The 14,839-nt window shown below is 59.5% G+C and overlaps 5 protein-coding genes across 5 annotated transcripts; 2 read left to right on the forward strand and 3 right to left on the reverse strand.

Annotated features, from left to right (window-relative positions):
• Positions 1-494: 494 nt before the first annotated feature.
• On the reverse strand, positions 495-1,277 carry PLICBS_000335 (uncharacterized protein; the record flags this gene model as incomplete). Its single annotated transcript, XM_065599583.1, has 2 exons — positions 495-1,164; positions 1,273-1,277. The coding sequence occupies 2 exons, from the start codon at positions 1,275-1,277 to the stop codon at positions 495-497; spliced, it is 675 nt and encodes a 224-aa protein (XP_065455655.1).
• A 343-nt stretch (positions 1,278-1,620) lies between these two features.
• Positions 1,621-4,377, forward strand: PLICBS_000336 (RNA helicase; the record flags this gene model as incomplete). The annotated part of the gene is made up of 3 exons (XM_018318679.2): positions 1,621-1,714; positions 2,107-2,207; positions 2,260-4,377. The coding sequence occupies 3 exons, from the start codon at positions 1,621-1,623 to the stop codon at positions 4,375-4,377; spliced, it is 2,313 nt and encodes a 770-aa protein (XP_018184204.2).
• A 682-nt stretch (positions 4,378-5,059) lies between these two features.
• PLICBS_000337 (uncharacterized protein) lies at positions 5,060-6,100 on the reverse strand (the record flags this gene model as incomplete). Its single annotated transcript, XM_018318678.2, has 1 exon — positions 5,060-6,100. One exon carries the CDS (start codon positions 6,098-6,100, stop codon positions 5,060-5,062), a length of 1,041 nt encoding a protein of 346 aa, XP_018184203.2.
• A 1,069-nt stretch (positions 6,101-7,169) lies between these two features.
• PLICBS_000338 (uncharacterized protein) lies at positions 7,170-10,051 on the reverse strand (the record flags this gene model as incomplete). Its single annotated transcript, XM_065599584.1, has 6 exons — positions 7,170-8,169; positions 8,219-8,382; positions 8,432-8,847; positions 8,989-9,780; positions 9,849-9,933; positions 10,034-10,051. 6 exons carry the CDS (start codon positions 10,049-10,051, stop codon positions 7,170-7,172), a joined length of 2,475 nt encoding a protein of 824 aa, XP_065455656.1.
• Positions 10,052-12,342: 2,291 nt separating this feature from the next.
• Positions 12,343-14,527, forward strand: PLICBS_000339 (uncharacterized protein; the record flags this gene model as incomplete). Its single annotated transcript, XM_018318675.2, has 4 exons — positions 12,343-12,364; positions 12,492-12,629; positions 12,709-14,261; positions 14,321-14,527. The coding sequence occupies 4 exons, from the start codon at positions 12,343-12,345 to the stop codon at positions 14,525-14,527; spliced, it is 1,920 nt and encodes a 639-aa protein (XP_018184200.1).
• Positions 14,528-14,839: the final 312 nt, after the last annotated feature.

The raw sequence follows: 14,839 nt of genomic DNA on the forward strand, positions 1-14,839 counted from the left end.
ACTATGACGACGGCAGGACACATCAGTCGAACGTCAAAGTGTCATGACTTAACGAGAATTTGTTGGTATTTTGGCCCGTGAGAGCTGTTTTCAGCGAAGTTGGGCGACAGATGAGCCTGTCACGCCTGGGGAGGGGGTCGTTCGGCTACGGTAGAAAGTTGCCGAGGTACGATTTGACAAAGATATCATGGGCGGCACAGCGGTCTTGTATAGTCGAAATCAATCAGCGCAGCTTGAGCGATCAAATCTTAACCTTTGAAGCTGTCTTGTTGCATCTGGCGACGACATTTGTGCCGCCAAAGCCAAGAAATGGGACTACTACTCTTCGTTTCCACAGGCGTGAACGCATTGCCCTCGAGATATACCAATTCGAGTCGAATTACCGCTATAATACATACAAAGGGTAGCAATAGGTAAGGTCAAGTAGGCACTTGGTATCTGTAGGGCGGCCTGCCGTCTCTCCGTCGATCAACTGGTCATGTCCTGCGCTCAGCTCAGTTCTTGACCGTGATGACAATCGCCATGACAATCAAAAAGAGCACCACGGCCAGAAGCGCCATCAACTTGACATTCTTCCACCACATTTGGCGCTTCAGGCCCCTGCTCCGCACCCGGAACTCGCGCGCGCTGCCTCCCAGCCGATCCGTCTTGTCCACGAGCAGGTCGAGCCTCTCGCCGCGCTCGAGCAGGCTTTCGATATTCTTCGTCATGATACCCCTGACATCATCGATCTCGCGCTTAGCGTTGCCGATGGCGTCGTCGCGCCCGCCGCTCGTGGTTCCGTAGTCCACCATCAGGCTCTTGAGCTCGCCGTTGAACGCCCCTGCGCCGTAGTTTGGCAAGTCCGAGAAGTCGGTGCTGTCCTCGGGGAACTGCGAGAAGAAGCGATTGCGGATCTCGAACAGGAAGCCGAATGGCACGCGACGGCCCAGAGACGCATCGGCGACGACCAGGAACGTCAAGCCGCCGGCGGCTGGGTGATCGGGGTGCTCCGACGGCGCCTCGGAAACATAGTGAATCTGGTGTTGGCCATGCGTGTAAGTCAACTTTTGGGGCGAGGTGTGTTCGATCTTCGGGAGGATGAGAGAGGCGAGGGACGAGGTCTGCGACGAGGCAGAGGTAGTGCATTCGGCGAGGATCGTCGTCTTGTGCGCGATGCAGGAGCTACAAGAGGAATAAATCAGTAAGCGCGATGCGATCGCGAAGAGATTGGCTCTCGTATCTTCAGTGGCGGCATACTATAGGAGAGGAGTCGCAGGTGTCGAGGAAGACGCCATCTTGGTGGCTGTCAGGATGTCCGATGTCGAGGTCGCAGTCGAGGTCTCGTTCGAACGGGGTACCGGCACCAGGCAGGGAGCCCGGGTACTTCAGGCGCGAGAAAAACGGTCGCTCAAGCGCTCGAGATCAGCTGTCGCAATAGCTTCGCGCAGATGAACGAAAAGAGGTGCCAGTTGCCGCTAGACGATGCGTTGAACTTGTTGGGATTAAGATGATGGGAAGCTGCTGGTCGAATGACGCCACGACGTCACTGGCGGTTACGTACTGTGCGGTGCGTGAATGTGGCGCGAGCTGTGGCGCGGCTGTCCCTTTGAGCCTCGAGTCTGGATCACATCAGCAAATATGCTCCTTACCACGCAACAAAGCGGAGGAAAGAACGGGCCAGATGACGCGTTCCAAGCTCAAATGCGATTTGTTCCAGAGGAAATTGCTGACAGTGAGCTCTGCGAAGGGCGCTGCTTCGTACAACCTCTCCGACCTGGCCTTTGGACTTGTTTGATATCACGTGACCTGGAATTTTTCTGTAGCTGGGCAGGGGCGACTGACATGAGTTGGAGGGCCATGACAAGAAACTCACCATTTTCTCAGATTTTGTTACGCAATCGCCATTGATTCGTTTCGTTTATTGGGTCTCTATTTGCTCTCTTCGTATGCACAGTCTCATTTTTGTCTAGGAGAATGTTCCACCTGCAACGGCGACGGCCATGAAACAATTGGCCCGAACACTCGCATGGAGGACCGGCTCTCATCAACCAGCCTGTCGTCGAGTCCTCTCCACGACCCTCTCAGCATGCCGCGGCCCAACCAAGACTAAGACTCACAGCCCAGGCACGGCCAAGCCAGCTCCTGCAAAGACGCCTGCCCCGAATCGGGCAGAGTCCAAACCGAAACCAGTTCCCAAGTTTGCCGCCCGGTCCCGAGCCGACTCCGTGAGCATTGAGCCATCCACAGCAGCTAGTTCGAGTGCTAACGAACCCTCAGGTAAGCCAAGGGCATGATCCCAAGGCCAGACTGCGACTGGACTTTGGCAAAAAGTACACTGGTCGTCATGGCGTCTTCAGGTCTACTGTCTTGCACCGGCTGCAGGTCGTGCTCACTCAACTGGCGTCGTCACAGTTCTCGGCCGCTGGCATTGGCGAGGACGAACTGAACAGACAAGCGGCTCTCTTCATGAACGCTTTAGATCATGCTTTTCTCCTCGCTGAGCAGAACATCACGCGGCGAGACAAGAACCCTCTCTTCTGGAACCTCCGTGACGCGTTCATCATGAAGGACGTCAAGGGCCTTACCAAAGAGATTCAGTACTCGTTCCAGTCTTTTGTCGTGCGACAGCGCTTCTCCAAGGAGCTGGAGGACAGTCAGAAGCGGTTGCTGGACCTTCGCTTCCCACACGAGTGGTTCCCAGCTACGCGCACCATGCAGCGGACGATTCACGTCCACGTCGGCCCCACAAACTCCGGAAAGACCTACAATGCCCTCAAGGCCCTGGAAAACTCCAAATGCGGTGTCTACGCTGGCCCCTTGCGACTGCTGGCTACCGAGGTGTATCAACGACTGAAAGCGAAAGGCCGCCCCTGCGCTCTCATCACAGGCGAGGAAGTGCGCATCCCCGAGGATACGGATCAGTACTTTTCCAGCTGCACAGTGGAGATGGTGCCTCTCAACACACGGTTCGACGTCGCCGTCATCGATGAGATCCAGATGATTGCCGATCCGGAGCGAGGCAACGCCTGGACGACGGCGCTGCTGGGCGTTCAGGCCAAGGAGGTTCACCTCTGTGGAGAGGACCGCGCCGTCACGCTCATTCAGGCGCTGTGTGCCAGTATCGGTGACAAGTGCGTTGTCCACCGCTACGACCGCCTGAGCCCGCTTAAGACCATGGACTCGTCCATTGAGGGCGACTACAACAAACTGCAAAAGGGCGATGCTATTGTCGCGTTCAGCCGGCTGTCTCTGCACGTCCTAAAGCGCAACATTGAGACACGCACTGGCAGACGGTGTGCCATCATCTACGGGTCGTTGCCGCCTGAGGTTCGCGTCCAACAGGCCGCGCTGTTCAACGACCCCGACAATGACTACGATTTCGTCGTCGCCAGCGATGCCATTGGCATGGGACTAAATCTGGAGATTCGTCGCGTCATCCTAGAATCAGTCACCAAATTTGACGGTAACCAAAACCGTCTCCTCACTTATCCTGAGATTAAACAGATTGGTGGCAGAGCTGGCCGGTATCGCACAGCGCAGTCTGCCGCGAAGGAGAGCTCAGGAGCAGCCAAGGATGCCGAGGAGGAAAAGGTTGGCTACGTGACTACCATGGATCACGCTGATCTTCGAAACGTCCACCGCGCGTTTCAGAAGAAGGTGGACGACATCGAGGCGGCGTGCATACAGCCTCCCGCAGGCATCGTCGAGCGATTTGCATCCTACTTTCCGCCAGACACACCCCTCTCATTCATCCTGATGCGGATTAAAGCCGCCGCAACGGTCGGGACTCGGTACCGGCTCAACATTGGCAACGACATTCTCGAAATCGCCGACATCATCCAGGACCTACCCCTGACCATCTACGACCGCCTCACGTTCTGCTACCTACCTGTGGCGCTCCGCGCCGAAGGCGCCGTGGACGTCCTGCGAGCCCTGGCTCGCGTCGTCGCCGAGAACTCCAACGGCGACCTCCTCTCCATCAAGGAGATCCCGCTCGAGTTCCTCGACATCGACCTGGCCGACTACCAGGGCGGCGCCCAGGAGTACCTCTACAAGCTCGAGTCGCTGCACGTGGCCATCAACCAGTACGTGTGGCTGTCGTACCGCTACGCGGGCATGTTTCGCAGCCAGGCGCTCGCGTTCCACGTCCGCTCCCTCGTCGAGGAGAAGCTCATCGGCACGCTCGACCGGCTCGACTTCACCGAGGAGCAGCTCGAGAGCAAGCGCAAGACGAAGCGTCGCCAGGCGCAGTCGCGCAAGCTCAGCATGGAGCAGATGGGCGAGGGGGAGGGCGTGGCTGCCGGCCTCGAGCAGGAGCGCGATGATCCTCCCGTCACAGACTGGCCGCTGGACAAGAAGGACGCGCAGCCGCAGGTCGTGGAGCGGGGCGGGTAGATGTAAAGAAGGGGTGAGCATGTACGAGTAGGATGTGACGCCGTTGTAATACCTTGGCTTGCGTTTGGCGTTTGTGGCCGAGCAGGAACTGGATAGAGGCATGGTCGAGCCGTGCCGTGTACGACAAATTGTAACACCATCATATAGAGAATACAATAACGAACATCACTCGATCCGGTAACTACCTATCGCTACCACGCTATGAAGGCATGCACAATGCCTGTTCTTTACCCCTCGGTACACCAACCCATGACATACCAGTCAACCACTTCCGCCACCACCCATGGGCACGACGCCGGCATCATCCAGGCGACGGCCACTATCCTGTAAATGCAATTATGATGTACTCTGTTTTCTCTTCGCACGCTATTTCGTAGCTCATTGCCAAAAAGAAGAACGACGAAATGACCGACCGGTCGACCGGCCGACCCCCAACGGCTGGTCAAACTCCCAGGCTCAATGCATCAAAAAAGAAATAACAAGGGGAAAGAAACAGGGGGGGTATCGTGACAACATCCGACCTAGCCAACGCCAGTTGCTGAGTCCAACCTTAGGGAGGTCCCAGCGGCCTTGTCATTCCGGTGGGCGATACACTTCACATCCGGTCCGGAGCTTCTGGTACGCAGTTGGTGCCCACCACGCTGTGCGCTCGTTCGAACGGAGATAAACCAGGCGTGTGCCCTCACTTGGCGTCGCGAAAGGGCACAAAGGGGCAGCGGTCGCGAAAGCGGTCGAGGTCCATCATCTGGACGTCCGTCCCGCCGGTGTCCGCGCTTTCGTCGCCCGGTTCCAACATGTCGCTGGCGCGCCTTTTTACCTGGGCGCCGATAGTCGCGTGATCCCGCTGATACCCGTCAGTGAAGTCGATGGGGTCGGTGCTGCTAGTCCTGTCCCGCTCGTTCTTCGCGACGGCGGAACGCGCCCTCAGAATATCCTCCCACGATTGCAGCGTGCGCTTCGTGTCCTCGTCGAAGCAGCAGCAGAACCGCTGAATGCCCATGAACTGCAACGTCTGAACCATGCCCTTGCCGAAGACGGCCATGATGTACGCCGCCACGACAGCTGCCGAGCGGTCGTTGCCGGACTCACAGCACACCAGGACCTTGCCGCCGCGGAAGCGCGAGCCGTCGACGAGCATCTGTCCCCGGCCGTCGCGTTGCCTTGCCTGCGCATGATAGACGGCCAGCAGGTGATCGTTGATTGCGCGGATGGCGTGCGGGAAGCTCGGTATCATACCCTGCGGCGCGTCGATGTCGAGGTAGCAGACAGCGACTCCAAGGACTTTGTTGGCATTTTCGACGCTGAGCAGCTTGGTGTGGTTCATGCGGACATCGCGCGCCACGACGATCATGGTGATGCCCTCGCGCAGGAGAAAGTCGTGTTGTCTCACAGCGCTGATGGGGCCAAGGTAGAGGAAGTCGAGGATGGACTGGGCTTGGCGGCGCTGCTCGTAGGTCCAGGAGCAGGCGCGGTCCGTGGCGATCTGCGTGGTGTTGCGGGTGATGAGGGTGAGGTCGTCGCTCGAGAGCTGGGCCGAGTCGACGTTGTCAAAGGACGGCATGAGGTTGAGCACCGGCTCCCTGCCCGGGACGGACGGCTGCATTATAGGGATCTCGATCATGGGCGGGCTTGGCGCATGGTATGTGTATGGCGCCGAGCGGACGGCGTCCGTGGAGACAGGCGTCGAGCGCTCTGGCTTGCGCCACACCATAGGGTCGTCCATGGCGGACAACCAGGCCCAGCGTCGCCGTCGTACGAGGCTGCCCACGACGCTTCTCCGTGCCCTTGCTTCCCCTACCCTCCGCTGGAAGCTGGAAATCGACAGAGTGCCCGGTGAAGCTGGAAGGTGGCCCGCGTGACGATGCTGATGGAGCTGGCGATGCTGTTCAGGACACGCACGGAAACCGCCTGCCACCCGTCGACAGCAACGAAGAAGCTAGCTGTAGAGATACGATGCAGGACCCGAGAGTTGTGCGTGTCGGGTATGCGTACTTTTGCCTCGAAGAAGGGGACCTGGTTTGCGAGAGGTGTGTTCGTGTTTGGTGTTGTGTCCGCTGGAGGGGTTGTTCGGGGAGGTGGGATGAACACCACCTTGCGGCAGCACACGCCATGGGATGATCAAATAATATCCATGGATGGCTGCAGCGGCAGCTGGAGGTGCCTGCCCGCCTGGGCTGCCCCAGCTGCGCGGGAGGGGGTGCTGTATTTCGGGTCTGTTCGCTGGGCCGCAGGCGGTCCTGCCCTCCACTCCTGCCCCGGGGTGGCTGCCTGCCCTGCCTGCCCTGCCCGGCTGCCTGCCCCGGGCTTCCAGGGACTTCACTTCAGCCGCCCACCGACCTCTCGCCAGCTCCCAGCTCCAGGATGCGAAAAAGGCCCGACCCCAACGGGCGAGTCCACCAACCGTCGCCCTCAGCGAGGCAGCCACCCACCCGCGCGGGTTTTAGTAAGGTAACGCCAGCCCAGCCGCCGGACCCCCACTATTGGAACGCACCAACGGCCCGCTGATCCGTCATGGCGACAGCAAACGGGTGCCTCTTCGGGGTGCATGCTGCCGCATCCAAGACCACGACGCGATAACACCCTCGTAACCAGGGACCGCCGACACCGCCCCTCTGCAGTAAATGAATGGTCCGTCCAAGCCCAGCTCCTCACCCGCAGGGCCCGCAAACATGAAACTCTTTGAATACTCATTCATTACCATGGTGCGTCGTGCGAGGCGTCCCAGCCAAGGCGATACCGGGTGAGCACGCTGCTCTTCGTCTACATAACCAACAGCCATGCGCCAAGCCATTTTACTCCTCGTCCTCTGCCTCTGCCTCTTCCTCGGCCTCAGCCCCAGCCTCACCCTCACCCTCTGGCTGCGTCTCGATGGCCTGAGCCACCCCGTTCGCCTCCTCCGGCGCCTGAGTCTCGTCGACGGCCCCGCCTTCACGCTCCACCTTCAGCCAGGCGTCCCACTCGGGGAAGAGGTCCTCGTCCTCGTCCGGAACGCCAATCAGCTTGGCCACCCGGGCCTTCTTGTTCTTCTCCAGACTCTCCTTCCACTCCTTGACGAGGGGTACTGCGAGGCTGGGCTTGTATGTCTGTGCAAACAACACCGCCTCCGCCAAGCGGTCCGTCTTCGTCAGCGCTTCGACGCATCGGTCGATGTCGCCCAGAAGCCAGTAGCATGAGAACGCCACGTTGTGCGCGTTGCTCTCCACGGCCTGCGCTGCGAGTGCCGCCAGGCCCTCCTTGTTGCCCGTCGACGAGTGTAACAGGAGCAGCGAGCCCAAGTCCTTGGCATGCGTGAAGCACTCGGCCGCGAGTGCCACATCCCATCCTGCTAGCGCTGCGTCACCGACAGTTTTCCACTTGTGGTCCACGTCGGCCTTGCGCGCCAAGTCCAGGGCAATCTCCAGCTGGCCCAGGGCCAGTGAAAGATCAAACTTATGCTCGGGGTCCGTCGCGACCTCCAGCGCAAGCTCCTTGTGGCCTTGGCCCTCCAGGAACCGCGCAACCTTGTTGAGCTGGTCCGCAGGGATAGTCGGCAGCAGTTCCGCCGCCGTATCCATGTCTTCACGAAGCACCAGCGTCTGGTACTCAAGGACAGGGAGAGACAGGGCAAAGGACGTGACGTTGACATCCTTGTCGGCGAGGTAGATGCGCGAGTCCCTCTGAATGTAGCCGAGAACGTACATCGGCTTGTCGAAATGAGACACCGTGTAAGTCTGGTCACCAACGAGGTAGTTGAGTCGGTTGGTCTGGTTGGTGTAAATGAAGCAGTCGCCAACCCACTCTCCCGTCCGAACACTGCATCTCCGTTAGTCTTGTGTGCCAAAAAGTTATCATGGATACTCACCCTTCGCTAATGTCGGTAATGACTTCAAAGGCGGCCTCGACACCGTCCTCCTCGACTTGGCCAGCCTGAACAGCCTCGACATAGTTCTCACGAGAGAATCTCAGGACATAGCAGGTGTCCTCGCAGGCAATGGCAACGAGCTCGCCGCTCTCCGACCAGTAAACCTGCACATAGTTAGTACTAGGGCATGAAGGGGACAGAGTGATTACGTACGTGCTTCGGCTCAACCTCGATTCTTCTGACAAGGCCGCCCGTGTTCCAGTCGAAGAAAGAGATGCCGCCTTGCCCAATGACACCCAGCAGGATGCCACCCGTCAGGCCCTCTGCTTGGAAGCCGACATCCAAGCCGCCGCTCTTCTCAACGAAGTTCTTGTACACCTTGACGCTCATGGGCGACTCGCGAATGGCAAAGTCATTGCTGTTCTCCTTGGAGGCCCACACGAAGTCGAGGGCAGAGCCAAAAGCCTTGTTTCGCCACGCCAGTGCCGTGTAGATAATGTACTCGCCGTCGCCACAGACAGCGACGAATCGGCCATTAGGCGAGTGGATGAGGGTCTGCGGGTACACCTCGCAGGTTCCAAGGTCCTTGGTCGGCAGAGATATGGGATCGTTGTCCTTGAGTGACGCATCTGCAGCAACTGTTAGCACAAGGAGTCAGCCTCCGAGGTGGGGATGCTTGCCTCCTTTGATGATGGATGAGACGACCTCATTGTGCCTCGCCCAGATCAGCTTGCCCGACGTGTCCATGGACACGGCCGGTTCTTCCCGACCCAGCTTGATAACCACGGCACCATCGTCATAGCCGACAGCTATGCCCTGCTTTCCCTTCTGGTATGAGCCGCACCAAGCTCGCTCGAGGCTGTAATTCAACGACTGCTCGAAGCGATAAGTGTTGGCGTGCCAAATTCGTATCGTGCCATCCTCAGAGCCGGAAATGATGACAGGGAGCTCGGGGTGATAGCAGGCGAAAGAGACGTTGTTGGTGTGGCCTTCCAAGGTGGCGATAAGGGACTTGGTGGTGTAGTCCCAGACCTTGACCGTCCGATCGTCAGAGGCCGTCAGGAGGTACGGCTTGTCCGAGTGGGGGTAGTAGTCGACGTGGTTTACGCCCTTGGTCTCATGCGCCTCGAGCGTGAAGTTGGCAGTCCCGGAGCCGAGGCTCCAGATCTTGACTGTGCGATCTAGACAGGCCGACGCAAACGTGTTGGTGTCCTTGGGGTTGATGGCGAGGCCCATGACATAGTGGCTGTGGCCCTCAAAGACCTGGACGCACTTCCAGCCCTTGTCCCAGTCCCAGAGCTTGATGGTCATGTCATCGGAGGCAGTGAGTACAAAAGGGAGCGTCGGGTGGACGGCGATAGCTCGAATGTAGTCGGGATGCGCCTCGAACGACGTGATCTTCTCGGACGTGTTGTAGTTGTAGACACGCAATTGGAAATCATCGGAACCGCAAACGATCCAATTTTTGCGGGCGATGAATCGACCGGCACGCACCGGGACATCGGTGAGCTCGAAGGTTTTGACAGTCTGTTGCGTTTCGTACGACCAGATGTAGACGTGGCCTAGAGAGGGGCGCGTCAGCACTCGAGTTGTGCCCCAATTGAGGCCGTGGCATTAGGGCAATGCATACCGCTGTAGAGGGTGGTGAGAATCCATGGCTCCTGAGGATGAAAGTCTATGCCCTTGACTCGCTCGCTGCGAGCATAGAGCTGGCGCTGCAGTGAGGCCCAAGTCAGTGATTTCCTTCCGAATCGGCTGTCATGCGGCACTGTGGAAATCGGGAGGGGTCGGTGAGGGACGGGTCGAGAGACTGACCTTGACGTCCAGTCTCATGGCGAATGCGGGTGCTGGGTATCTGCCAGCGCAAGCGAATCTCCTGTATAGAAGTCGATTGACGGCGACAGACGATTATACTGCAATGTCGGTGGTGGGGGGCGGTCGACAATGTCGTCGTGGCACCATGCGACCTTGCGGACAGACAGCTGGCGGTGAGGAACCCAGGGGCAGCTACTGGTTTGATCGGGAGACGGAGGTGAGCTGCTGCGTCTGTGAGGGGAGTCGAGGCGGGTTGTGCAGGCTCGACGATGCGCGCAGCTCTCGTTGTGTCGTCGGGTTGAAGCTCTCCTTGGAAATTGTGGGAAGTCGTAGGTGTCCTGGAGCATCGGCATCGCGGCCCCTTGCCGTGGTTCTGCCAGGCTGGCAACGAGCGGCGGTACGTACCCCCGTTCCAACTGCTCCCTTTTGGTGCGACCGCGGCGCGCGGCAGGAGACCAGGCACGCAGCACGGCAGGCGGCCAACCAGGGGCTAGCGCCTGGGAAGTCAGGTATCAACCCCCCTTCCGCACTGCCAAATTAGCGCGGGGCGGGCCTTGGGTGCCACTGATTGCCACGCCACAGTCTAGGGTAGCCGGGCGGCGAGCCCGTGACACAGACGGGGAAGTTCTGAAGGGACAACGAGATGCATGCATTTGGCGGTGATGGATGTTGAGCACAGAGATGTTTTGCAGGTAATTTGGTAATTGGATCTAGGAGCGCGCCGTAGGAGGCCTGATTGGTAGGCATGGCTGCGCGGCCTGCCTTAGTCGAGCTGCGAATGTATTGCAGTGAGGCCGTCTAAGCCACGGTAGCCACGGCAGCCGCCCCCATCTCGTATCCACCAGCACAACGTAAGCAGCCTCAAGAGGCGGCGCCTGTCGTTGACTTTGTTGTCCTTGTATTTGGCAATGAACCCATGCTTGGCTCATGCTGTACTCCGTAATTATATCTATGAATATCTGCCGCCGCATTATTTCACGAGGGCGTAATCTCTGCAATCGAAACGCCCCTCGGGGCGGCCGCCCGCCCAACCTTGCTTGCGTGCAATGTGTTGCTCAGCGCCTTGGGGCAGGCCCCGTCACCGTGTCTGGAGAGTTTTCGTACTGTTGCGTCGGTCGTGTTGTGCGGGCAATGAGAGCTCTCGCAGCAAGGGCGCGCCACAGTGCGATTACTCCGGCAACGCGCTAGAAGCAGCTCACCTCCAGCTGCCCCTGGTGGCTGCTGAAGCAACAGCCCTGGAGGCCAGGCCCGGGCGGGCCAGTGCACGCACCTCGTGCGCACCGCCCCGGAGGCTCTGATTTCATCATTGCCCAGGCCCAGCTCCCTCCCCTCCCCCCCAAAGCCCCCCCTCCCTCGTCCCGCCGGGCGTTGGCCAATCCCGCACCCCCGCGAGCCAAGGGGCCCCGTGTGTGTGTCGCCTGCTTCGCCTCCTCCCTCTCATCAACCTGGGCTGGATCTCCTGCTCCATTCATAATTGACTGCTGCTACTCCTTTTCGCGGGCCACTGCCACGAATATGTATTTCTAAACCTGGAACACCGAGTCCGATCTTGGTCCTACATTTACACGCCTTTCTTGCCACTGCATCCCATCCGATCCCATTCCATCTGCCTCCTTCACTCCATTCTCCCCTTGCCTTCCCTTCCACTCCTTCACTCCGATTTCGATTAATCCCTCTCGTATCCTCCGGCCTCTGCTGCCTATCACGAACAGCCAAGCCTCCTGTTAGCCCAGCCTGCTCGAGTCCCGGCCCCTGGGTGGGTTTGCAGCACCAGCACATCCGCTGAGAGTGGACGCCCGTGTCTGCGGGGTTGCGCCAGCGCCGGCACCAGCACCGCCAGACCTCTTTCAGCGCAACCCACAACGCCCACCGCCCGCCCGCGCGCCAGACCACCTCACATCCACCATCCATCGCCTCCGCCGCCCGTCCACTCACCATCTCCTCCGGGCAGCCATCAGCAGCAGAACCTCACACGCCCGACGACCTCTCTCCTCCTCGAGCCCGATACCGACGCGCCCTTCGCATCCAGGACCGGTGGCCTGGTCCTCCTCCGTCAACTGCCCCCCCGATATCCTCTTCCTAGGCCCGATAGGCCTCCAGACCCTCGCGCTTGGGGACGCTGCACCTTGTTCAGCGATTCCCCGCGGCCCCGGTCGCTGCCCACCCCGTGTCTCACTCTCAATCCGCGCTCGAGCACCAGCTCCGACTTGTGCTACGACGACGGCCAACTACTCCTGACTTGTGCCGCCATCCCCGCCGGCACACTTCGTACAGACGACTGCAGACTGTCCCGCCCCGCGGCCGCCAGCATGTCGTGGAGAATTACCAAGAGTTCGTCCTGCCGTGCCTTCTTGTCTGGTGGCTGACTGCCTGTTTGTCGCTGGTTGCCAACCCAGCCAGCGGCTGCCAGCGTCTGTCGCCCTTGGCCCAAATGGATAGCTGGCTGACATGGTCACAGAGCTCAAGGACACCCATCTGGGGCCTTTGAGCGCCTTTTCTCGATCCCCTTCCACCTCGACCATCACGGACAAGGACGAAAAGGCGCAACAACAGACGACGCCCGGCGCCACCACTCCAACCACGGAGAGCGCGATTGGTGAGTCTAGTCTTTCCCCGGCATCGCGTGCCTGTGCAGAAAGCCCGGAAAGGCGCATCGCTGACCCGGAGACCTCCAGCTGCTTCCGAGGCCATGGTCCAGGCCCCCGTCATCAAACCTCCCAAGCCCGGCATCCTGGTCGTGACGTTGCACGAGGGACAGGGGTTCTCTTTGCCCGAACAACATAGAAATGCGTTTGCCTCGTCGCACCAGGGTTCCCTCTCGTCGAGTAACGTCTCCGGCATAGCTGGCTCCATACGGCCGGGCTCTTCCCAACGGGTCGGCTCCTTGATCAACGGCTCCAACAGACCACACTCTTCGGCCGGCGGCTTCTCGGGCATTCCCACGAACCACGGCCGCATCTCAGGCAAGTACATGCCGTATGCCTTGCTCGACTTCGACAAGGTCCAGGTGTTTGTCAACTCGGTGGAAGGGAACCCCGAGAACCCCCTGTGGGCCGGAGGCAACACCCAGTACAAGTTCGACGTCTCGAGAGTCACAGAACTGGTGATACACTTGTACATGCGAAATCCCAATGCGCCACAAGGAGCCGGGCGGAGCCAAGACATCTTCCTCGGCGTCGCCCGCATCAACCCGCGATTTGCGGAGCGCCAGCCGTACGTGGAGGACCCCAAAGCCAGCAAGAAGGACCGAGAGAAGGCAGCGGCAGAGTACGCCGATCGGCACAAGGGCGAGGGCCACAGTGGCGTGCAGTGGGTGGACGTGCAATATGGCACGGGCAAGATCAAGGTCGGAGTTGAGTACGTGGAGACGCGCGTGGGCAAGCTCAAAATCGAGGACTTTGAATTACTCAAGGTGGTCGGCAAGGGCAGCTTCGGCAAGGTCATGCAAGTTCGCAAAAAGGATACCAACCGGATCTACGCACTCAAGACGATCCGAAAGGCGCACATCATCTCGCGGTCCGAGGTGGCCCACACCCTGGCTGAGAGGTCAGTCCTGGCGCAGATCAACAACCCGTTCATTGTGCCGCTCAAGTTCAGCTTCCAGTCGACCGAGAAGCTTTACTTTGTGCTGGCATTCGTCAACGGCGGTGAGCTCTTCCACCATCTGCAGCAGGAGCACCGGTTCGACGTGAATCGGGCGAGATTCTACACGGCCGAGCTGCTGTGTGCGTTGGAGTGCCTGCACGGCTTCAACGTCATCTACCGGGACCTGAAGCCGGAGAACATCCTGGTCGATTACCAGGGCCACATTGCGCTGTGCGACTTTGGCCTCTGCAAGCTCGACATGAAGGACGAGGACCGGACAAACACTTTTTGCGGCACGCCCGAGTACCTGGCCCCCGAGTTGCTCATGGGCAAGGGGTACAACAAGACGGTCGACTGGTGGACGCTGGGCGTGCTCCTGTATGAGATGCTGACGGGTCTGCCGCCGTTCTACGACGAGAACACGAACGAGATGTACCGCAAGATCCTGTCGGAGCCGCTGCACTTTTCGGACGTGGTGCCGCCGGCGGCCAAGGATCTCTTGACGAAGCTGCTCAACCGCAACCCGGATGAGCGCTTGGGGGCAAACGGCTCGGCCGAGATCAAGGCGCATCCGTTCTTCCATGCCATTGACTGGCGGAAGCTGCTGCAGCGCAAGTATGAGCCGGCTTTCAAGCCCACTGTGGTGAGTGACGAATCCCCTACAAGATGACAAGCATGGGAGCATTACTAACAGGGACGCAGGTGGACGCACTGGATGTTGGGCAGTTCGACAAGGAGTTCACGTCAGAGGCGCCACAGGACTCTTACGTTGAAGGACCGATGCTGTCCCAGACGGCGCAAGACCAATTCGTGGGATTCAGCTACAACAGGCCCATTGCGGGCCTGGGTGACGCGGGCGGAAGCGTCAAGGACCCGTCGTTTGTTGGGAGCATGCAGGACCACCGATAAACTAGAGAAGCAAAGACGTGCATGTAGACGAACAGGAGCGAAGCTGGCATGAGCGCATTCGGAGGGCGTCGTTAGGACCGAGGGCTGGGAGGGCCTGACGCTGAGAGACGCGGCGAGGCTTGCCCAAGATTGGGACTCTGGGCAGCAACAAGCTATGCACGAGAGCACCGGCACGTCGGTCGGCCTGGGTGCGGCCGTTGACATACACATGGAGTTTGGAAGGGAACCGGAACGCCTTGGACCTGTTGGTTTCTCACACCTTGTATGTAGGAGGGGTCGGCAAGCAAAGTGAAGATGCACACTTGACTTGGA

The sequence above is a fragment of the Purpureocillium lilacinum genome (genome assembly GCF_023168085.1).
Source record: "Purpureocillium lilacinum CBS 284.36 DNA, scaffold_1, whole genome shotgun sequence".
NCBI classification, from domain to species: Eukaryota; Fungi; Ascomycota; class Sordariomycetes; order Hypocreales; family Ophiocordycipitaceae; genus Purpureocillium; species Purpureocillium lilacinum.